Genomic DNA, 25,078 nt, shown 5'->3' with positions numbered 1-25,078 from the left:
GAGAGAGAGAGAGAGAGAGAGAGAGAGAGAGAGATTTACTAATTGTGATGGATATTGCAGTCGATGGTACCTTTGTGTAAATGTAAGCAAGTCTTTTTTTCTGCCAAGCTGCCTAATGTAAAAAAAAAACAATGCGCATTTCTATTATGATTTATTCATTCTTCATATAAAATTATTACTAGTAATAGATACTTGATACAAGAGATACTTTATCAATTCATCATACATTGTGTGCCATATTTGTTTAATATTGTTGTTTTTTTAAAGATACATGTATGAGGTGTTTTTACACCCTTTATATTTGTATTTATTGACAAGATTATGTAACATATTCATAGATAATTTTTTTTTCTATTACATGAGATAGTATGATAGTGATTGCATGGTGATTTATTTCATGTGGTGCTAATGTAATTTAATTATAATATTTACAAAACACGTATGAGGTATTTCGATTACATGAGATATTTCTATATTGCATGAGAGATGTGAGATACTAGAACTATTACATATGGCATTTCTATTACTTGAGGTGTAAACGAATTCTATTACATATACATGAGGTATTTGTAATAAAAACGTGGTTTGGGTATTTTATTTCAGAGGTACATGTATTTTTATTTCATATATACATGTGGTATTTTTACTACACTAGGTAGTTTTATTACAAGAGGTATGTAATTACATGTATATGAGGTATTTCTATTGCACTAAATAATTTCACACATTAAGAGGTATGTAATAACATGTATGTATGAGGTAATGATCTATTTCAGACTCACATGGAACACATTCGCCTCATGTATAACATCGGGTATGGACTGTCCTTTGCTACCCTGACTGTAGCAGTATTCATTATGGTCTATTTCAAGTAAGTACAGCTCATGTGCATTATAGTTACATTTATTTTAGATTTTAATTTTCTTTAAAATGCAGTTGTGCAATTATTCGCTAGCCTATTTTTGCGAGTCCTTGATAATTTTTTAATCAAAAGCATTTTCATGATTAAGATCATTCAAACGTTTTTGTGAAAATTTTAAAACTTCTTTTCCCTATCAATACCCACTCTTTACGAAGATAACTTTGTTCTTTTCCTGTGTCTTTATATTTTGTTTGTATTAGCGTGGAGTCATTGTGTTCTTCATTCACAAATCGACAGACATGTTAGAAGGTTTCATTCCAAAACAGAAACCTTATGTCTTCGGTTCTATGTTTCTAATTAATCCAGAACAAGAACATGCAAGGACGGAAAGGAAATGATGTCCAAAAAAATCGGTTTTCTAATAGTGTTTAAATAGTAAAGTCACTGCTGACTAGTGGTTGAAATCATTCAATATTTGAAGACCGTTGACTTGCAGTTGAAAGTTATTCAATCTTTGAAGTGCGTGAGAAAAAAATCGCTATTTTAACACAAGGGATTGTAAACAAAACGACCTTGTAACCGACATAAAACTTGATCTAGATATGTTAAAAGGAATATAATATCAGGTCAGGCTGACCCTAATAGTACAAAATTTTGCGAAAGCTGTCAAAGGTGATTAAATCATCTTTTTTCCGATTAATTATGAAATTATTCGTGCCTTCATTCCCATTTTTGTTTTATTATGAAATAATGAAAAAAAAAAAAACATATCTCAAGTTTCAAATTGTAGAATATCTCTAATGAAGTGTCAAAATGACTTTGTGATAAAGTTAACTGAAAAGGCAATATGTGCATATCGATAAAAAAAAAAGAGACAGTCAAATACATTGCATAAAACCTTTTTGCAGATGTCTCTGTGATTGGCATAAAGCTATTAAACAGATTAAGATATTTTTAGATGGTGGATTATTAAACACATATCTGGTATATATTTTACAGTATGCTTATCTAAAGGGGACGTCTGCCATCTTGTATGATTATATTTTTGGACGAAAAATGTAAACCTAAATTGAATTGTTGTTAAAAGATACAAAATCAATTCATAATTATGACTTTTTACATGCTGCGAATTTCGGACACTCGTCTAGTACATATGCCAGTGCCTTAAAACTGCAAAGCTTAAATTAAAGATTTAAAAATTTAAAAAAAATATTAATGGGGTCTTTCGTGTCCACGTGCATTCTACAACCATTGGTAAAATATATATCCATAGTTACATGTCAAATGATTACTGTAGATTCCATATTTTACGCGAGTACTTAATTTGCGATTATACCGTTTTTCCATCAAATCGCGAGAAAATTCGCAAGATGAACTTCTCGAGATTTTCACAGATAATTTACACGGATAATTATTTATGCCTTGCGTTTAGAAATCTACAGCAAGAAAATAACCATTTTGTATGCACACACTTTACATTGTAGAAGGCTACACTGCCCGAGGAACACCGTCCATCTCAACCTATTTATAGCCTTTATGTTACGGGCACTTGTCTCTTTGCTGAAAGAGAACCTCCTGGTCCAGGGGCTGGGTCTGCCATCAGACGTAGAACAGACGCCATATCACACCGTTATCTTCATAGAGGAAGGGCCGGTAAGAAACCTTTGCTGCATTGATAACTTAATCATACAAATGTACTGTCATGTTGTAAATTTTGAATTTACTGGGTGGCAGTAAATACAAAATTCACAACGTTGTCATGTTGTAAATTTTGTATTTAATGCCACCCGGTAAACTCAGAATTTACAACATGACAGTACCTTAGGCTTACGTCTGGCTAGCTGGTGTTGAAGCATTATGATAGTTATATTTTTTAACCTTATGTTCGAAATTATTACGAGTATTGTTTCCGCTTTATTTAGAAGCACTTCCGGTGGAAGAATGGGAAACAAAATGTTGCCGTTTTGATTCTTAGTACTAACCTCATAGAGAACATCGTTTTTTCTCTATTTATCTAAAAAGTAAAAAGAAGTAATATTTTGGAAATAAAAAGCACACACTTATTAAAAACTGATTACCCAGACCTGCTAAAGAGCCTCATATTCAGTTGTGAAATCATCAATTATGCTGTCATAACATGATTTCCAATTGGAAATTTCCGATTTGATCAGGCTGTTACGAATTTGTCTCGTTTGTAAACCATAAAATGAATTTCGCTAACAAGATTTTACTAATCTGTGCGAAACACAAAATGTCAGGAGCTATGAAGACTAAGGATCATCTTACATTAAGAGTAATTCCTTAAAATTTCATATGTGGTGAAGCCTACCATTTTAGGAAATATTCATTAATTTGAATGGAATTTGTAATAGAATAATATATAGAAGCTTCAATCAGAGTTCTTTTTTACCCTCAATAGTCCATACAATGTCTGAAAGGGAAATCTTCTCATTAGCGAATTGCAGATAAATTCGTTTCGATTGCATGTTTTATTTTTTTTTTAACCAACTGACTGCTACTCCTACATCCACAGAGAATCAAAAGGTCACTAAAGTGTTGCTTTTAAACTAAAATGGGCATCCTAATATACTTTTAAATCGCATTTCATGTGTATATGTCATTATTGACATATATTGACAGACAGTCTGAGGTGACTATTTCCTTTATTCTCTTATAAACTTTCATGCGCTAACCGATCGAAATAATTGTAATCGTTATTAGCCTGCGATTATTACATGTACCCTAAGATATATAATGGCTGTTTGATGAAAATTTCAGCCTGCAATTATTACATTGTACATATGTTAGTTAAGAGATAAGATGATTGACCGATAAGATGCCACCCTGCAATTATTACACCAGCTTCATTTTTACAAAGATATTGGTGTAAGACCCTGTCTGTCGTTCGTGATTATAATATGTCTGTGTAATATATATACATGTACATTAACAATAGGAAGACTGGGACTTATCAAATTTCACCCTGTAATAATTACACTTGATATCTTTATCTAATATAATATTTCATTCAAATATACATCAATATGAATAAAAATAATCATAAGGATTGAATGCTTACATGTATCTTTGGATGTCGGCGGTCCTGTAACACACCAGGCCGTGCAGACAAATTTTCATACTGTGCTTACGCGCGATATTCAATTTGTCTGCACAGCCTGGTGTGTCATAGGACCGACGACATACAAAAATAAGCATTCAATAATAAAAAAATAATTACACAAACTAAATTTTTGCAGCATTTGGGAGTGTGAGATGCTGTTTACCATCTGCATTTATACGTGACTGTGTATCATGTACATATGTACCTTAAGTCATAGAATGACTGAGACCAATAAAATATCACCCTGTGGTTATTACACAAACTTGTTTTTGCAGCATTGGGAGTGTAAGATGCTGTTCACTGTGTTCTATTACGTGCTGATGGCCAGCTACATGTGGATCTTCGTGGAGGGACTCCACCTACATACCCTGATCATGGTCTCCGTTTTCTCGGAGCGTAGCAGTGTCAAGTGGTACCTGTGCATTGGTTGGGGTGAGCATCCGTTTCCTGGTTTGCTTTTTTCTCGGGGGGGGGGGGGGGGGGGGGGTTGTTGTTGTTGTTTTTTGTGGGTTTTTTTTTGGGGGGGGGTTGTTTTTTAAGTAAGAGGGCTGAATAGTTCTGTGTGTTTTTAGGCTATATTTACCTCCTTTGAACGAAGAGCTCTGTATAAAGATATATTTCCACATTAAAAAATGTTGGATGGGCGTGGCCAATTTTAAGAGGCTATTTAATTTTTTTTTAGACGACAAGCTATGTTAAAAGGAAGAAAGAAAATGTTCAAATGTCGAAACTATATCATTTTGGTTTTGGTTTTTCTTCTCTGAAAATAATTTGTTGCAAAAAATTTCATATCTTGAAAGTTTAGGTTATTTAATTGACCATCCAGTCACTAAATCTCGTTTGTTGATCTTATCAGTTGTAACAGTTGTTTTTGCGCTCAAGAGTATTTCTTACACGTCCATCTCGACATGAATGCGTGTTTAAAGTTTTGGAATTTTGATACTTTTTTCACGTTAAGGTATTTAGATCTCACAATCGTGTTAACTCCTGCTAATGAATTTCGATCCCTGATTTATCAAGGGAGTTGTGTCATTGAGAAACTTAATACTCTTATTCAGCTCTTATTCTAATCGTTTTTCAAAGAAATGGTTAAAATAATGCTACCTATAATATCGCTGGCGGAAAAGGTCACGATTTGCTAATTTTCAGCTAACTGTTGTCGTTACATCTCACGGAGAGGAATATAAAATACAAAAACCATAATTTTTCATTAGAATGTTACATATGCATATTTTACTCCCACTAATATTTGTTCGCTGAGCATTTGTAAAACTCTAATTTCTGTGAATGAGGCAAAATATGAATTAACTTATGCGTGATTATTTCCTATTTTATGTTGACATTTCACGTAATCCACATTTTCATTCGCTTAACCAAACTTCTGCGCCAATCAAGTGGATAATCTCTCTCTCTCTCTCTCTCTCTCTCTCTCTCTCTCTCTCTCTCTCTCTCTCTCTCTCTCTCTCTCTCTCTCTCTCTCTCCTCTTTTGAAATATTGCGATTAAAAAATTGGCGTCTTTTTAATTTTTAGAAATCGATAACGATAAAGATCATCACTTTAAGGATTATTCAGTTACTGAAATGGGAGTCATTAATTATAGTCAATTAACAATTATATTTTAATGTATATTCGTTTGTCAATTGTCAAAGCATCAAACAGTGTATCTGAGGACACTGTCATTGTATTAACTTGTGGTACCAAGCCTCTCAGTACTTTAATTTTTTTCTTTACAGCTGTTCCATTTATTTTCCTCATTCCATGGATAATTGTACGGGTATTATTGGAGAATGTATAGTAAGTCATTATATTCTAGAGATTGGTAGTCAGACTTATAACGATATACTAGTATTTTGTTAACCTTCAATTGATGATAAGTATGTGTACTCAAAAATTGGTATAGTTTAAACACACCAATATTTAGGAATAAGAGGGTTGTATGGTCGCGGCCATTTTTCTACTATATCAATTTTCTCGAGAAGAAGCTCTGAATAAAAATAAAAAACACTGAAATTGTAAAGCTAAAATACATTGTAGTTGGATTTTTTTTTGCTAAATAATATATCATAGCTTAAAAGCATAATCTTTCAAATACTAAGGTAGGTCTGCCACGTAACTTGTTAGATACCCAGCAGTCTTAAAAATGGAACCCAGTGAGAGTTGTCTTTCTTATCAGAATATCACTTACCTTAAAATTCCCTGTTAAGGCTATGTAGCTTGTAAAGTGCACTGTCATTTACCAAGTTTGGCCTTGCTTGCTTAGTTTTTTTTTTCATTTCTAGTTGTTGGAACACGAATCCTACGCCTGGATACATGTGGATATTGAAGAGTCCTGTTGTTGTCGTCACTGTCGTAAGTATCCACGTGACGTCATATTTATTTTTTTTATTTGAGGTCATGAGTAATTCAAAAAGCCACATGATAACAATTGTTTTCATGAATGCGATTACTAATTTTATCCGTTTCAACATATATATTACCGATATAATATATTGTGTATGAATTACAATCGTTTCTTCGAAACACCATGGAATATTATTTCAATTCATATTTTTTGATATTGAAACCAAAGTGCCTTCATCAATGCTATTGTCTTTTTTCAGATTAACTTTGTATTTTTCATAAACATACTTCGAGCTTTATTCACGAAGATGAAAACACCTGTATCAAAAACAGCAAAACGGCACAAATACAGGTAAAAGACCCCCAGAAAAAAAACTCTTTCAAAAATTTTTGACAATACCCCGAATGTACACAACTATGGAAAATATGATTTACGTTTTGGTATGTACAAGTCATATAGAAGTTTTTTAAAAGATTATTAGAATAAAAAGATTAAAAGAAAATGTGTCGGTCTCCATAAAAAAATATGAAGATAATATTTTATGAATTATCCCTATTACTTCTCCTTGGCTTTCCGAAATTTAGAAAAATAAAACTAAGGGAGAAATTCTTTTGCTATTTTACCTAATGATTCATTTTGTGGCTTCGGTGTAAAAAAAAATATATCATTACATTTTCTTTTAAATTTAGGCGTTTGGCAAAGTCAACACTTGTACTCATTCCACTGTTTGGTGTACATTACGTAATCTTTTTGGGACTTCCGGATAAGGATGTAGAGCCGGAAGCGGAAGTTATCAAGCTTTATTTTGAAATGTTTTTAAACTCGTTTCAGGTAAGCTACAGGAACTACAAATTATGTATTACATTTATTGGCTTACAGAAATAGAAATATAGATGACGAGAGAGAGAGAAAGAGAAAGAGAAAGAGAGAGAGAGAGAGAGAGAGAGGGGGGGAAGAGGAGAGAAAAAGAGAAGGGAGAGAAAATTTAATATCATTTTAAGTCAAATGATTGCATAGCAATCTCTCTGTCTTTTTGTATAAATGTAACTGTATTGTAAATATTATTATTTTTTTATGTTAGGGTCTACTCGTGGCAATCTTGTTCTGCTTCATGAACAACGAGGTATGTATAATATATTTTACATTCTTAAAATCCATCTAGTTTAAAAAGAATAATTTATTTTTAATAAAATTGAAAAGGTTTTACATAAATCTACAAATTATTGAAATGAAGATAAACGTTAAGCTGTCATCTGTGCTTTTAAATGCATTGAAAAATAAGTTAAAATACCTATTTACACATTTGTTTGCAATCACTAAATAAAAAAGCATTAAATTGTTTTGAATATAATAATATTTCTTATAGTGTCAACTTCTTTTTAAAGAAACGAATTGCTAGCGATATCATCAGCTTTTTGTGTTTTTTCCCCGAGAAATATAACTCGTTTTGACTGTGTTTTGATTTTGACTTTTATTATAAACACATTTGTTTTGTGAATTAAATGGTCGGAGTCACAAAAGCAGGGAATTTTTAATTATTTTATAATTATCAATCAGATTCAATTCTTTATGTGTATATTCGATATTAACTCAGTTTCAAAAATACCATTTCATATTTGTATCATCAAAGGTGGATATTCATCCTCCAGTGCACTAAACATTATATCATTTAACTTCAAAAATCCACTTATTTTGCATTCATTCTCTTATATCATTAATGGATGTGATTTTTGACTCGTAATGGTTTAATTTTGAACTAATATTATTAATTGCAGCTAGGTAGTTTGTTAATGATCAAATTATATCGTTAGTGGTCGGGATGTTGGCCAATAATACAACTTTATATCATTAGTGGATACAGTATCATTAGAGATTGCTTCATGGTTACGTTCTTGTTATTCAGGTGCAGATGGAAATTATGAAAAGGTTGTGTAATCGGGGCCCTTATTACCGATACCGGAGATATTACCGACATTCTAGTCAAGGAGGATCTTTCAGGTGTGTTTGTCAAACTCGAAACAACCAAAATCAGAACAGTTTCAAACTAGACGTCGCCGCTAGAAGGTCCTCTGGGGATAATAGCAGCACCCTGCTTTTGAATCCGTCTAAATACCCACAAGAACCCTGTTATTGCGGATGGCACGTGGACTCGAAAGGACATTTGTGTCGAAATTTTGTGAGACATGATGACAATCTAAGGAGAGCACAAAGTTGTTTATAACGAAAATACGGGTCTTTTTTATTTCAATGTTTATTATATATATGAATTATATTATATATATGAATTATTTTGCTATTAAACTGTTGCAGCGTTACAATGTGTAATGTTTGTACTGTCCTTAACTACTTACTGATTTGTATTTACTCATGCACCTTTTTATTTGTACAATTACAAGTTTACATGATCACAGTATCAAATGATCTATGATCATCTTACACCGAAAATATGATATTCTATAAATTGGTTTAGGATGCATTAAGATCAGATATATTGTAGACAAATATATGTGATTGAAGTGTATATCATGCACTCACGGTGCTTATCGTCGGAAACCGACGGTCGGTCTCGCTAAGAATCGAGGGTTTCCGACGATGGGTGCTTATTTAAGGTGGAATAACACATCATCACAAAATGGCTGACCGCTGATCGAAACGACATTTCGTTTTATTAGAATGATTTTATGGATTGAAACATGTAACTTACTCCATGGCCGAATGGATAAAGTGTCGGACTTGTGGTCCGTACATCCCGATTTCGAATACTGCTGGAAAAATTATTTTAGATATTCATATTTTATCCCCAAACTGCAAATTTTTCGCTTATTTGACATTTGTACAGTTTATTTATCATTATATCTTTCATTATCAAAAAATTTCCTGTTAAGTTGAGTGACTTTTTCTAGGTGTGTTATTCCACCTTAAGATTAAAACTAAATCCAAGTAATTTTGTTTACAATATGTCAGTACGACCATTCTGTATTTTAATCAGTATCGAATGCTTATTAATCATACAAATCCCGGTAAACAATAATCCATCGCATCGGTCACGGGGTTGACAGTAAACCGTTCTATTTTTAACATCAAAATGACACGGAAACCCCAAGAGATGTTCCAGATAAATATGGCAGCAGCCTTAATCTCTAGACGCCAACTATTACTCAATATAGAAACAAACAGGATATAAATGTAGTCAGTGCATACTACAGCTTTAAGGACGTTCCTTTAGTACCTCTACTGCTATACCACACGCGGACGAATACTTTACCGCATTGACGTATTTCAATGGTGACCATTAAACCTTAAGAAGCTCTGCATACGAGTGATTTAATTAGATATTGTCATACTTGAGAACCTATCCCAGGGCATTGCATTGTGAATTCTATAAACATCTTTCGACGACTTCCTTCAGGGTTGTTTTTAATGATGCAAGAATGACTATAGCGTATTATTTTAAATAAATGCACGTACCAGCAGTAACCAGTTTTGAAAATCATATTTAATACAAGAGAACTTTTTATGTGAATCAAAATAGTACACATTTTCTACTAATGATGTATTACTCTGTTTTACTTTGCTTGTAGTAATTTGGCACAAAATAACATTTGAAGATATCTTGCTTTTGGAAAGCTTATTGCAAACCGGTTTTGCTGCCATGCAATTGTGTTTCAAATCATGGAATTTATCCTTCTTATTGAAAAAAAAAAATAAATAATAATTTCAAAAAATGATTAATGATTGCAACATCTAAATTTAAAACAATGCTCTTATTATCAAAAAATCATTGTGATTGTTGACTTTTTGCAGGCAGTGTACTAAAAAAAATTGTTTGTTTTCCATAGATTTATTTCAAAACAAAACATTTAGAAAATATGCATACATTTTTAAAGATATTTTGAACGAAAAACTGCATTTCGTAAAAAAAAAAAAATCACATATACATTTATATATACAGGCATTTTCTACCATATTTGATTGCGCCGTAGATAAACACTGTCTTGCGACAAAATCCAAACTGCATAAGACATCTTTGAATATTTTCTCAAACAATCTAAAGATGCTGCTAGAAATATTTCCATGTACAATGTGTTAAGGCGCTTCAAAATACACAAAATCACCTGTTTTATTTTTTGGTTATGGGATATGTTTTACATTATATCAATTCGTATTATACATTATTATATCAGATTTTATGTACAGGTGGATTACATGTAGTCCGCAAACACCATTAATTAACTATTTGCATAGGTCGCGTCTCCCAATACCCGTATTTTGTTTTTCCCAGAAATAAACTCTTTGATAAACAATTCTCATTGTTTCATGATTATAGCTAAGTTACACGTATCATTGAAACCAAAGCATACATGCTACCAATAGACTAACTGATATGTCAACATTATGATATAATTTTATTATCTCATATTTAACTGTACTCTCATTCATGCATGTATAATTGGTTTGATTCACATCTGCCGGAAAAAGCACGTCATATTTTATAGGGTCGAATTTATAATATAAAAATTATACACGGAGTATTGCATATAACCTACCTTTATATAAATCTTATACAAGTTAATTATTCATTCTGAGATCAAATATAAACAAAACTATATACAAAAGTAACGGAAAATTATTATATAACAATTGTCATCACATTTGCCCATGTTACACTTCGGATATGATCGGCAGGTTACATCGTGTCTTGTTTGAATCTGAACTTCGGATACTCTCTCGCCTAGCCCCTGTAAATGTCGTCATAGAATGTTCCTCAGCTCCGGAAAAAAGATTTTCAATCTCCCCTTTTTGGGAGTCTCTCTTTTCACTCTTTGACAGAAGCGGCTGACCAACTTCCTTCTGCGTTTGCGTGCCGTTTTCCGTCATTTGTTCTGACGTCTTCCTGTCACGTGACATGGAAGTTCGCCTGGTGTATACATTGACCTGTCTACTTCCCCTACGGAGAAACCCGCTGATGGAGGTTCCAATGGTTATCAGACTGGATCGCCGCCCATCGTTCATGTATTTCATTTGGCTGATTTTCTTCTTGAAACATTTTATTACCTATAAATAATTAAGAAGGCCGGGTTAATCATGAAGTCAGTTGATTGTACTGCGTTTTTAAATAGGTACGGGACACCTGCATATTATTAACATACTTTCTTTCAAAACAAATAACTTTAAGTAAATAATTCTCCTTTGACTTGGAGGTCTAACAGTGTTGTGCGATAGTTACAGATTAGCATAAAGTTATATGGATGACTTCAAAAACCGCATTTTTACCTTTATAAGAATTCAATCCATTTCAAGGGCAAAAACTAGAAAATTTGAATATTAAAAAACAGTGAATATTTTATCAATTGTGATGTCACAAGGTGTCCAACACAACCTTGTCACAAGACGCGATTCCTTATACTATAAACTCTTTGAAGTTAATTTTAATGGTCCTTTAAACTTCCTTGGGATGGAACTAAATGGATTTGAATACATGTATATTAGATAAATGATAAATTAAATGAATTTGACTATAAAGTAAAGCAAGTTTCGTTACTCGTAGATTAGTTTTTAATAAGTAAGGTGCTCGGGAACCAACAACATTCACGAAAAAATTGCCCCCATGAATTCAATAGTTCATGTTTTCACAGTAGCTGTATTCAAATGGGAGGACATTTTACATATGTACCGTGGTTTTATTTTACTCACGTGTAGCTTCAATTTTGACGATAATAAAGCCGTTTACATAGTGTCAATATATCATGTTTACATATGAATGCATTTCTATAGAAAAGGTTTCAACTGATAAATAAAACGTCACCTCTCTATTACAGTAACACAGCAACAAGGCGACACAGGCTCCCTACAAAGACATATTAAATGTTTTTTATGCAAAATTTTAGTATGTATAATACGTCATAAAACTTGATTTGAATACATGAAACGTTTCTCGCCTAAGATCAGTTACAAAGTACATATAAACATTATGATGCGTAAGTTACTGTGTACTTTAAAACGTGTCAACCTACGATAAAAAAAAAGCAGCATTTCGTGTTCGAATTCATAACAATATTCAATAAAAATAGCATGATATCTACTGCAATCAGCATGCAGATTTTAAAAGTAGATTTTTTTAATTAACGCCGCAAAAAGGTTTTTTTTTATGAAAGTAGAATCATTCTTCTCATATTCATACAATATTCTATTTTCTGATCCCCCATCCCATACATGAAGAACATTAAATCATTTTTTTTTAAAGAAAAAAAAAAACAAAGATACTATATAACTGAAGATGGTTAAATTTGATTCAATTTCATCACTGAAAAATATGGCTTAGTAAAATAATGTCGATTCAGCTATAATATGCACAGATATGCCTCAGAGACATCAGGGGTTTATTTAACTTTGTGAAAAAACTCGATAATGTTCGACCATATTTTTGCTACAGATAACATGCTGAAATAAATTGAACATAACGCATAAAACAAAAGTAAGCCCAAACCTGATAAGAGTTGACAATGGCGACAATGATGCGATAGGCGATGTGGTTCTGTCGGTAGGGAAACAGCACCTTCTGGACCCCTAACAATGGCACCAGAATCAGGCAGGCCCGCAGGGTTTTCCTGGATCAGAAAATATTTTTGAAATGTGATGACAAATCAATCGTTTCGACGACTGCATATTGAAACAATTTGATATCGTCACAATTATAAACACATTAATCGAATGCGTTTTGAGTGATTTATTCTGAAGGCAAATTTTCACATTTGTATACTTAAAAAAAAAACAGGATTGTGACATTCCTATTTTAAAGATATGAATCATCCACTTTGGTATTCAATGCAGTGTCAACATGAAACTTAAGTAGGATATCAATTTCATTTTCCTATTTGGTAATACTGTGGATTCATTTAAGTTCGTGAGGGCCAATTTTCGTGTTTTGTGGGTTTTTGCTTATTTGTGGAGATGTAATTTCGTGGATGCATCGGTGTTCAGTTTCAGTAACAAAGATAACTCCTTCTTATCTTGTTTTCATTGAGGATGTAAATTCGTGGTGAGGGCTACCTACGAATATCACGAAAATTGAGCCACCACGAATTATAATTATTTCACAGTACTTGTAGGTTTGTAATTAAACGCAAGGAATCTACAATCTACAGTATTCATCATACACTTCGATACAGGGCCATGGAATTACTGAGGAAAAGAATACACATTTATCGATTAGTTTGACTTACTTCAGCTGGGTAGTTTCTCCACAGTTGACTGCGCGAATCTTTACCACAATTATTCTCATCACATTTAGAAGGATGATAAAATTTACCTAAAACATTTAGAAATATCGTACAATATAGAAAGATCAAGTGCATTTTAAATAAAAAAAAATGTCAAATTAAACTAAATTTGACAATTTTAAGCAGTTGGATAATATAATAATGAAAATCTTTGATTATTGCCTACAAATTAAAAAAAAAATATCAGGGTTTTGGCCAATATGATTATTTGTCAACTTTTTTTTTACATAGGTAGGTAAACTCTTCAAATGCATTTGAACTATTTATAGTAGTTACATATATTACACAATTAAACTTATTTTTAAAAAAAAAAACACCAGTGTTTCTTTTTTGTTTTGTTTTTGTTTTCTGGGGTTTTTTTTTTTATTTTTTTTTTCGGGGGGGGGGGGGGGGCGGTAAATGAAAGAGAGAACAATGTTACTAATACGTACAATGTCCCTCTTCTCAGTGATATCTTAATCTTACAAAATAAAAATGATGATTCATACGCCCGAGTTTAATTTGCACTAAGAGCAGTAGGTAACTATGATGTACATATCAATAATATGCGGCAAAGATTAGACCCGTCCGTAATGTGACACAGTGTGTATTTCCATGTCATCTATATTTGTACCCCTCTTACACAGATGTTATTGGGGGTTGTTAACTTCTTACTCGTTAAGGCGGATGTGCACGGACAATTTCATATATATGATACGTAAGTCGTACTTACACACAGGGATGCTATGCAGGTCCCGTGGATTATCCATAACAATTTGTTATGGCGAACATCCCCCGCCCAGCAACTAAAACAAAAACAAAACAAAGAATTTAAACGTGGACTTGTAGTATATATTTCAATAGTTATAATCGGTAGCTAATTCAAACAAAAGGATGAAATAGATTCTGTAATAAAATCTCCAATATGCTAAGTAACTGTGCGATTGATATATTGATTTGAACTATTTTCTTTCATTGATTATACGTAAGATGGAAGAGGGAAGGGGCCATAACAAAAGAAAATTTGTCAATCCATTGTGGAAGTGAATTTTTGCATACTATGTACAGTTTATATAAGTGATTACATGTACATAATTATCTATTGTTGATATAAACTCAAGGAAATCCTCTTGATTTTATTCGAAATTCTTAAGTAAGCCAAAAATTGATATTTCGAACGCCAGTAAAACATGAGATAATTTCTTGTCAAAATTTTCGCACTCTATTCTTCCATTATTTTTCCAATAATCGGACAATATACAATGTAGATTTTATAAGCCTTTCTTTTGTAAATCAGCAACAAATGTTTAAGAGATGTTAAATGTTAACTTTAGATGTCAGCTAATATTTAACTGATGATGTATCGTAATCTTATGTTAGCCTGCGTGTATGATATACCTGCATTTAGACAATTAACCATGGATCCCACTTACTTTAGCCGTCCTACATGGTCCTGTGTTTCGGCGTTCATTATTGCATATATTGAAATGGGGAACATCGGAAGCACTATCAAAAACAATGAACACATTGTATAATTAAATATACGTGAATTCAGCCACGTCATTTTGATTATTAGAAGGTACATGGATAAATAAGTAAGACTTTAGTACATGTAACTATATCTTTGATGTTGTAATTAATAAAAAATTTAAGATGAAAAAAAAAATAACAAAAAATACAGTAACTGTTTTTATTTTGTGCTTTATCATTCAACAAACGCATGATACAGTTACTTTTCCAAACCATATCAGTATGTAACATGGATAACTATTAAATTCGAACAGCTTTTAATGAAATTTATTTTTAATACACAATTATCTGTAAACCAACTTTAGTTTTAAAAGTCGCTATTTCGCTATTTACTGAATATATATAAACTGGTTCACGACACTTGATTTTCGCTACTAAGTCTTATTCAGACCCATGTTTTATCATAAAAATATCACAAAGACTAGTTCGACCGAAAATAATCCGCGGCCATGAAGCTCTCGCAAAACATCGCGAAAAATTTCTAGCCCGCGAATAAAAGTTAGTTTGCAGTAATGCTAATTCTACAATTCTTCTTCCAACTTACCCCATCCAATGCATAGAGACACCAACAGGAGTTTCTTCTGGTTTGTAAAAGTCAACACAATGATTGAATGCAGATAGAACCCCTCCACGAACAGCCATGAGTAGTTACAGATATTAAAGTATTCCTTCAGAATCCACAGCAAAATGCACCATATCTGAGTGGAGAGTACGTATTATGATTACATGTATATCAGAATGATTAAGAGGACTTAATGATCGTGGCCATTTTTTATAGACTGTATTGATCTTCTTCAGAAGAAGAGCTCTATATGAAAATATAGAAAAATACCGGAATTTAATAGAAACATTTAATGGACTTTTTCTTTAATAAATAATATATTATGATTTTTTAGGGGGGTTGGGGGGTTGGGGATTGGGGGGGGGGAATATTACTGCAATTATTTCTGATTCATTTGTATAAAAATTAACTTGAATCTTCATAAAGCTTTATTTCTTTGAAATGGTGCAGACAAACAATTATTTGACAGCTTACATATAGTGTAAAATTGCACAGACAAGTTTCATTTTCAATTTTACATTTATTCATCTAATAGTTTTCAAGTGATCAGTCCGCAAATCTGACTTCTCTGGTATCCTGAAGGTCATTGAATGATAATATAAATACTTCAACATCCAATTGTGTCGATTGTGAAGAGATATGAGGTAATCGTCATAATAAATATTTGCAAGTGAAGACCTTGAAATCTCTTAACTATCAAAACAAATCGGGAGAATAGATGATATCAAAATCAATTGTGATGTAATCAAATCAAAACAATCATTAGAACTTTGATAATATTTTTCATTTGATTGTTTCTATTGACCTCGACCTGTGTTCCCTTCTCTGATATATCGACAATCAATGTGAATGTCAATGTGAATGTTGCGCCATAAACCTTCTGGTGTTATAATGTACACAAACACATTGCATACGTTTTTATATCGACGATATTGATTTCTATTTATCTAGATTCAATTATTGATATTATCTTATATCCATCTGGAGACATTTATTTAACAGTTACAGTAATAACTGTAAATGTGTCATACTACATTAAAAAGTACTTAAATGATATCATTAAAATATTAAACATTATAAGTATATTAATCATATACATAGAGAATTTAATAATAAATAGTACCCTTTTCCATATCACAGCCATTATCAGCCCGAGGGCCGAAGGCCCGAGGGATGATATCGGTTGAGGGCCGATACATGTTGTGATATGGAAAAAAGGTATCTATTAATATATCTATTAAATACTTATTTATTTAATAAAGTAAAAAAATTAAAAACATCATCTTGAATGGGTGTAATACAGATCCGTATTAGCCCTAGGGCTGATAACCTGTATCAGCCTCGGAGTTTTGTGATGTCATCTGTATCGCATATGCAAAAAGCGTGTATTTATTACTAAGTATGTAATAAATGTTTTTTTAATAACACAATCAAGTTTAATAGCAGCATTATTGTAATATGTTTCTCCTTAAATCATGTACGTTACGTAATGTGACTGACCGGGGAATCCAAGGCCACCTCCAATGTAACCAGGTGGTTGAAGAGGAGCCACGTCATTCCGTACAGTATGTAGGACAGGAACAGGTTCTTGTGGATCGTCACCCGAGTACAGTGGAGCTGTCTGGAATTCAAAATTTTACAGGTGCATGTAAACTACATATTTACAGTCTCGGTGAACACAGGTTACATGTTTACAGTGTATAACAGAAACATGTTCTAGTGAATCGTGTCTCGGGTATGGTGGAGCTGTCTGGTTTACAGCTAACCGTTTACAGTCATGATGTACAAAAGGTTAAATGTTTAAAGTTTAGGACAGAAACAAGTTCTTGTGAATCGTCACCATTAGAGCTGTGTTAAATTAAGAATTTACAGGTATGGGGTAAACAAGAAATTTACAGTCATGTTGTACAAAGGTTCAATATTTACAGTACAGTATATTACAGGAAGAATTTCTTTCATATTGCCACCCGGGTACAGTGGAGCTGTCTTTAACAACACAAATCAACAGTAAAAATGTATGAAGGATATGTTAACATTAGAGAACATGCAAGAACAGGTCTTGTGGATCGTCACTCGAGTACAGTGAAGCTGTCTGTAATCCAAAGGTTAACAAGAGTAAACAAACACATTTAGAGTAATAATGTACAAATGTTACATTTTTACTGTATAGGACATAAACAAGTTCTTGTGTATCGTCACCCAAGTAAAGTGGAACTGTCTAAAACAAGAATTTACAGGAGTAAACAAGAGTTTACAGAAGTAAACAAGAAATTTACTGTCAAAAGTTACATGTTTACACTTATAGGATCGTTAATCGTCAGCTGTGTACATTGGTGTTATCTGTAATTCAATAGTATGATGTATTAAATTAAACATGTGCAGTTATAACTAACGTAACCGCCTGGAAGACAAATGATTATCATAACTCATGTATTAAAAAAAATTAGCATGAACAGATGGTGCCATTAATTTAAAGGTTTAAAGAATAAGAAAGTAGATAACAATTGCAAAGTTGAAGAGTTCTGGGGAAAATTATACTTTAGTAGGTTTTCAAAATGAATATGTTTCTTTTTTTTAAAGTTTGCTGGAGAGATGGATTCTTGGTCTGTTTGTCTAGTTTGTCTGGCTATTCAATGGAGACAGTGTTGCTCAGTGGTCAAAGACTTCACAGTTAGACCGACTTATCAATAAGTTCTGTTGGAAAGGTGAAATCGCCACCTTTCGTAATAAAATACAAGACACGTGAAGTTTGTTTGATCGAACAATGGATTCTCGGTCACTTCGTCTCGTCAGAGACATAAATAATATTTATGTCTCTGGTATCGTCTGCCCGGCTATACACTGAAATGTACCTTGCAATCAGGGCTTCTAAGTCGCAATGTTTACAAGACAAGCATTCACAGTTTAGTAAAAAAAAAAAAAAATTCATAATTATGATTATGTCAGATGATCTATTTTGTGCTCAAGTCTGTTGTCTGTTGATGTCTGAACTTGGTGTATAAAACTTATGTACTTTTTTCACATTTTTTGATATTGTTCCAATAATTTAATTGTCAGTTAATTAATTGTACATAATTTATTCAGTCTCTAGGGAGTAGTTTATTACTTTTTGTATTATATAAAAGTAGTAATGTTAGCTGACATAGAACTCAATTAAAAGGCACATCTTTCATAAAATTTGATTAAGTAAGTTATCAATGAAATCTCACCTGAAGCAGGTAAAAATTATAAAGGCAAGGCACAGCAAGACAAAGGAAACCAGGTAACCGCTCTCGTATAGATAGTTGATGTTTTGTAGATTCTAAAAAAAATATTTGAAAAAAGATCTTTTTTATCTTGTGATAAAACATTGTTATAAACAAATATTTGGTTGACCTTTTCTTTGTCAACAGTTATGAATAGCAACATCAAATACGTCATGACTGGCAAGTGATTATTGGTACACTGTAGACACTGTTCTGATTTATTAAGATGCCTAGTACACGTACATTGTAAATTAGATATGACGCCCATTTATATTTTTCAAACTAAAAAAAAAATATCTTTGGAAGATATTCTTCTTGTGTGCTACTAGTGAAAAAAAGGTCAGACACGTCGTTAACACGTTGGACCGTTGTATTTTTTTATATGGCAGTAGCTACTGATATCAGCTGCACAACAAATTTATACAGGTTATATCATATTAAAATTTAATTAGTGATTTCAATTGAAATCTGATATTTCTATGGCTCTTTCCTTTTCAGTTTTAAAAATAATATTTTGATGTTATGTTATTTAAAGTATTGAAAACATGTGTTTGTTGTTGAAAAACAAAATATTTTACCTCAGTGTCAAGTCTTTGCTATGTTGTGACGTGTTAATAATGACATTGGTGTTGCATTTTTTGCATGCAGTAATAGTTAATACGTTTGTTGATATTGTAATTATTGTAAACAATGGCTAACGTAATTGTTGGTAAATTATAAATATGATTATATTGCTGTTGTTCTTCTTCTTCTTAGATGCAGTCTTTGAGCTCGTATGATTGCGTTTTGTGTACTGTTGCGTGGATTGTAATTGTTGAGAATAGCTAAATATAGATGTTATTGTTGGTAATAATATTACCAATATTGTTGTTGTGCATACATGTGGTCTCGTATGATTGCTTTTAAGTGTACTGTTGCGTGGATTGTAATTGTTGACAATAGCTAATGTTATCACTAGTTATAGTGTTATCAATACTCATGTTGTTGTTGTTGTTCTGCATTATTGCAGTCTCGTATGATTGCCTGTATGTGTACTGTTGCGTGGATTGTAATTGTTGACAATAGCTAAATCAATGCTATTGTTGATAATAATATTACCAATATTGTTGTTGTTGTGCATAGATGTCGTCTCGTATGATTTCGTTTGTGTGTACTGTTGCGTGGAGAAATCCTTCATCTTACCTCATACTCAGTCAGGTCCACACAGCTGATGTAATTGGTCCAGGACGTATTGGTGTAAGGATTGACAAACCAGGTACCGTCCGACTGACATTGACGATAGGAATGACCTTGAACAAATATTGATTATCGATTGATTTTGATTTATTTATTTATTTATTAAATTCTTTATTTATAATCGATGAATGCATTGATTGATAAATAGTTACATGTATGTTTATCGATTGATTGATTGATTGATTGATTGATTGATTTATTGAGTGAACGTAGAAATCAATGGATTTATCGAATAAGGATTTGATTGATAAAATACATGCAATTTATTGATTAATTGTCAATGATTGAATGATTCATTTGATAATCAAGCAAGTAAGTCAAATAATAAACTATCGATTTATTTCATTTTGATTTCAGTTTGAATTGCTCAGTCATTTAGAAACGACTTAACACAATTTTGTGTAAAAGCAAATTACGGTCGATATCCTACCCTGTTGTGAGAATATCATTCCCTGGGGGTGCGACAGGGGACAACCTCCTACCGCCGTGGTATTGGCCAAGGTGTAGTTCCAGCAGGTCACGTGATCAAACACCTTTGGGCAATAAGTTTTCCCTACATATCAAAGTGAGAGGTAATAGAAATAACAAAGCGTAACCGTGGCAAATATCTATTACAAGTATATCAAAGGCAAAGCGGTAATTCATGCAGAAAAAAATCAATTCATATATGTATAAACTTCACGGTTGCAGAATCCATGAAAAGTTTGCATTGTGTGAAATTTACTCGAAAGTGTATTCTCACAATAGTTACATTATGTATATCTGTCTATTTGTTGATAAATGTGTCTACAATAATTACATGTTATTATTATTGTAAGCGTCATCTAACACAATTCTTATCGCACCCCCCCCCCAATAAAAAAAAACAAACAAACAAACACACAAATCAAATGGGTATGTAAAATATTTTGCAAAACCCAAACATAGACCATAAAAATTTGTGTGACCATATTATTGATTCGCCTAACTATTTGATCCATGAAAGGGGCATATATCTTTGTTCGTTTTATATCAATTGCGTATAATGAATACTCTGGAAGCATTAAAATTCGTGGGTGTCAATTTTTGTGGATTGCTGAAATTACATATTACATGTAGGTTCTTGGGGACGTAATTTCGTGTATTTTCTTATACATGTACCTTCAAAAGGAAACATGACTTTCTAGCCCTAATCAATTAATTCGTGGGAGGAACACACGAATTCTGCGAAAATTGAGCCAACATGAAATTTAAGGATTACACAGTATGCTGCGTAGCACTCACAAAATTGTCTTTAGTTATTGAGAGTGCTTTCGCCATTCATTGCCGAATGGAACAGTTTATAATTAATATATATAAGAAAGCTTTCATAATAAAATACTAGTAATAGCGTAAAGTTACCTACCATCGTCAGGTTCGGTTTCCAGTAGTAACTGTTTACAAATTGAAACAACACTCGGGTCTGTTAGATTTTTCACAAGGTCCCCCGTAATCTCCATTTTAATATTTCGGATGAGATTGCGTCACGAACATTGAGTTGCTTTCGTCACAATTACTTCCCTTTGTTATAAATCTTTGTCAATGAAAAAGATGCTCTTTGCACGGGTTGATAATTTTTCTAGGACGGTAGGGGTAAATGTGGTACACGTCACAGTACAGATTAGCAAAGTTTGCAAAAAGAAATTCAGTCACATGACACATCATGTGATTAAATTTCACTCACTTTCCCCAGTTTTGTTTACGTCACTCACGTCTGCGTATATCGCAATGATTATCCATAGGACTGCAGTGTCTGTAGCTTTGTTTCCTCATTTTTTGTTTGTTTTCAGAAAGGCATTGTACAGTGGTTGTAGTTTAAGCCGAGAGTGCAAATGCAATGGACCATCTGAAATGAATTCTTTTTTGTAGGACTATCGGACAGTGAAGATATACGTAACTACGAAGCTCTTCTCCCTGTAAATTTAAAAAAAAAACAACAATGCAAGGTATTATGCTGCTGGGACAAGTTCATCTTTATTAGTCATTTGAATTCAAAGACTTAAGATTTTGATATTTTTGCATGCAGACAGCAAACGTCTAATAAGCTTTAAAAATTAACTATGATAAATATATTTTAAAACTTCGAATAAGAATATTGACATTCACATAATGTGTGTTTTTTTTTTCAAAATTTATTTTGTTTATTCAAGGACCAAAGTTTTGCGATAACTACGAGCAATTTAAATGATAAACATTGTATATAATTTACACGCAGTGTGCACGTGATGGTTCGGATAATTTTGACTCCAAAGTTAAAAATTGCGAACGTGACACGGTCATTTACATGTACATGTATGACCCTAATATGTAATCCAATATGTAACACGTGATTCGAGGAGATAACATCTTACATTGAAATTAAATCTTATATGATTTCACTGAATGCCAGAGCGATCGAGCGGAAACTTATACTTAGAGAAATGGTAGACATCAAGGACAGGAAGTGACGTCAATGGGAAAATAATGACCCTTGGGTATCATAATTACATATATCTACTATTTATGATGACAAATATTTCTAATATTTAGCGGGTGGTTCAATAGAATTCCAGAGGAAACAGGAGCGGAGAATGCATTGTTTTCCGCTTTAGCATATATCAAATTGAATTGGTATGATAATAATAATGGATGATGATGATGATGAATCATCGAAGGAATTTTTTGAGACAAAATACATAAAGTTGTTCTCCAATTTTATTTAATCTCAAGCTTGGGTTTTTTACGATAAGGCATACTAAAGGTTTTGTTTTTTATATTGGCGACCTTATCTTTTTGCTGATAGTTTGCATTCATTTTTATATTGCAGAAAATATTACAAACAGTAGCTTTTTTATATATTATGTTTAACATGCTAACTACAAAATGTATTATTTCAAATATCGCAAAAAATCACAAGAAAGAAGATTATAGATTTATTTAATTATCGCAAGATTAATTTTACAAATCCAGAAAAACCGAAGTATACTTTCCTTACACCTAAACGATACTTCAAAAACTGGAAATCAATTCACCTATGCATCAATCACTATAATCATCATTCTACACGTACTATTTATGATGCGAAATCGCCATTTTATGCTTTTCTTTCCACGCTATATTAGATAGGGTTCTAACTAATACGTATACGTTCTCTATAATTAACGAATATTTCATTTTCTACAGTAAGAATGTACACTATACTAAATCATAGAATACAAAATTAATAAAAATAATTATTATAAGGTACTTCATTCAGCAAACTAAGATCGAACACATTTTCCCGTAGTTTTAAAAATGGAAAGTGTAATTTAATCCCTGGCCTTTCCTTACCTCTCTTCCTCTCTCGAGAATACTCCATTCAGCAAATAAAAAATAAATATTTGTCTATAATGTGGGATAATATTTTGTACAGGTTTGTGTGAAATCGGGTGATTGTCTTTGAAGCACTCTACCTCATATAGAGATCCATGCATGAAATTAGATAAAAAATCGGGGTTTTAAAAACAACTCATTTTCTATGTGCTGCCCTTTGATATTCCTATTTTCAATGAAGTTGAAAAAGGCTATCACACATCTTCAAAATCAGTGTGTATTTGTGATGGTTTTTAATCTGTTTGCCTTCAATAGCAAGTTCGTGTTTATTTTTGTCGGGTCTGATTTAATTTGCTCAGGGTGAAGCCGGAAATATTAGACCCAGAGAAGGTCAAGGTCATGCATGGAACTGGAAAATTTATTTGACCAGGGTTAATTAGGTGTTGAAAGGGGGTGGGGGGGGGGGTAGAAAATTGCAATTACTCAATTTTTTAGAAATGAGATTACGGGCGAACTTTTAATCTAGTATTGTCTTTTTCAATCCTAAATAAAAGAGATGATTCTTTATACCAATAATGATATTCTGTAAGGAAATGAAAATATTAGTACTTTGCCGTATCTTTTGTTAAGTTCAATACAGTGTAGTAAAAGTTAATATTGTGTAACATGTAGTAAAATGATACTATAGTTAACACACTCTCTCTCTCTCTCTCTCTCTCTCTCTCTCTCTCTCTCTCTCTCTCTCTCTCTCTCTCTCTCTCGTTGTAAAAGCCTTTGCAAAAATATACAATGAATTTTTAATTTAAAATGGTGTCTAGCAATGCCAGCGTAAAACATATAAATGCCCCTCAGATAATGTAAATTTTAAAACGAAAAAATTAGTTCTTATCTCGCAGACCTGCACGTGGACCAACGATTTAAATATAAAAATCAAATTGAGATCACGAAATCTTTCTACCTTTCAGTCGAATGGATAAATAAAAAGGGAAACCCCTTGGGTTGTGATTGTTTATAGAACGAGTATATATATCAATACTTTAGAAATCATGCACGATGCATGGTGCGCATGTGTTGTTTTTTTTTTATCTACGTACATTGATTTCAAAACACTTCTAACAGCATTTTGGCATGGCTCAACAAATAGTCAATATGCAGATAAATGCACAATGTAATTGCAACAGTAAAGCCAAATACTGGACATTTTTGCATTAATATAGATTGTTCATTATCAAGACACCCAACCATATCTAGCAGTTAAAATTTTCTGGATTGATCGATAAATAGTTCCTATATCAATAATGTAAATTAACTAATTCGCCGTCTACTTATCATTGATTTCGAAATTGGTTTTCTATTTTCTGCAAGTTACTGCTACATAACCATTTAAAGTACATGGTTTATCTTTCTATATTTCACGCCATTTGCAAAATACCGCAGAAACTTTAGTATACAGTAAAAATCATTTTAGAAATTGTATTGACTGTTCAGTTACTTTGCAATTAAGAAAATTTGATGATTTGCCTGGCCTTACCTGGGTTGAGCATTCTATCTAGCATCTGCTGTTTCGAGGGATTACCACTAAGTGGACAAATGTCAACAACTCCTTACGTCA

At 32.5% G+C, this 25,078-nt stretch overlaps 2 protein-coding genes across 4 annotated transcripts in view; one reads left to right on the top strand and one right to left on the bottom strand.

The window, feature by feature from the left end:
- Positions 1–8,758, top strand: part of LOC128164085 (secretin receptor-like) — a 41,456-nt gene extending 32,698 nt beyond the window's left edge. For all 3 annotated transcript variants that reach the window (XM_052827812.1, XM_052827814.1, XM_052827815.1), the window contains exons 5-13: positions 777–871; positions 2,347–2,515; positions 4,259–4,415; positions 5,718–5,778; positions 6,264–6,333; positions 6,585–6,676; positions 7,015–7,156; positions 7,407–7,448; positions 8,229–8,758. In XM_052827812.1, coding sequence (XP_052683772.1) covers positions 777–871; positions 2,347–2,515; positions 4,259–4,415; positions 5,718–5,778; positions 6,264–6,333; positions 6,585–6,676; positions 7,015–7,156; positions 7,407–7,448; positions 8,229–8,546 — 1,146 coding nt within the window. In that variant the 3' untranslated portion in view covers positions 8,547–8,758. The remainder of the gene's footprint in view (positions 1–776; positions 872–2,346; positions 2,516–4,258; positions 4,416–5,717; positions 5,779–6,263; positions 6,334–6,584; positions 6,677–7,014; positions 7,157–7,406; positions 7,449–8,228) is intronic.
- Positions 8,759–10,475: 1,717 nt separating this feature from the next.
- On the bottom strand, positions 10,476–25,078 carry LOC128164086 (calcitonin receptor-like). Its single transcript, XM_052827816.1, has 13 exons — positions 24,998–25,078; positions 21,542–22,089; positions 20,588–20,710; positions 20,104–20,210; positions 18,886–18,977; positions 17,177–17,297; positions 15,659–15,812; positions 15,018–15,090; positions 14,318–14,390; positions 13,549–13,634; positions 12,813–12,933; positions 12,132–12,173; positions 10,476–11,380 (listed from the first exon to the last, which is right to left on the bottom strand). Exons 2-13 carry the CDS (start codon positions 21,633–21,635, stop codon positions 10,988–10,990), a joined length of 1,479 nt encoding a protein of 492 aa, XP_052683776.1. The 5' UTR covers positions 21,636–22,089; positions 24,998–25,078; the 3' UTR covers positions 10,476–10,987.

Source organism: Crassostrea angulata, chromosome 9, assembly GCF_025612915.1.
Source record: "Crassostrea angulata isolate pt1a10 chromosome 9, ASM2561291v2, whole genome shotgun sequence".
Lineage (NCBI taxonomy): Eukaryota > Metazoa > Mollusca > Bivalvia > Ostreida > Ostreidae > Magallana > Magallana angulata.
The sequence above is the reverse complement of the archived record's forward strand: the minus strand, read 5'-3'. Positions and strand labels throughout refer to the sequence as shown.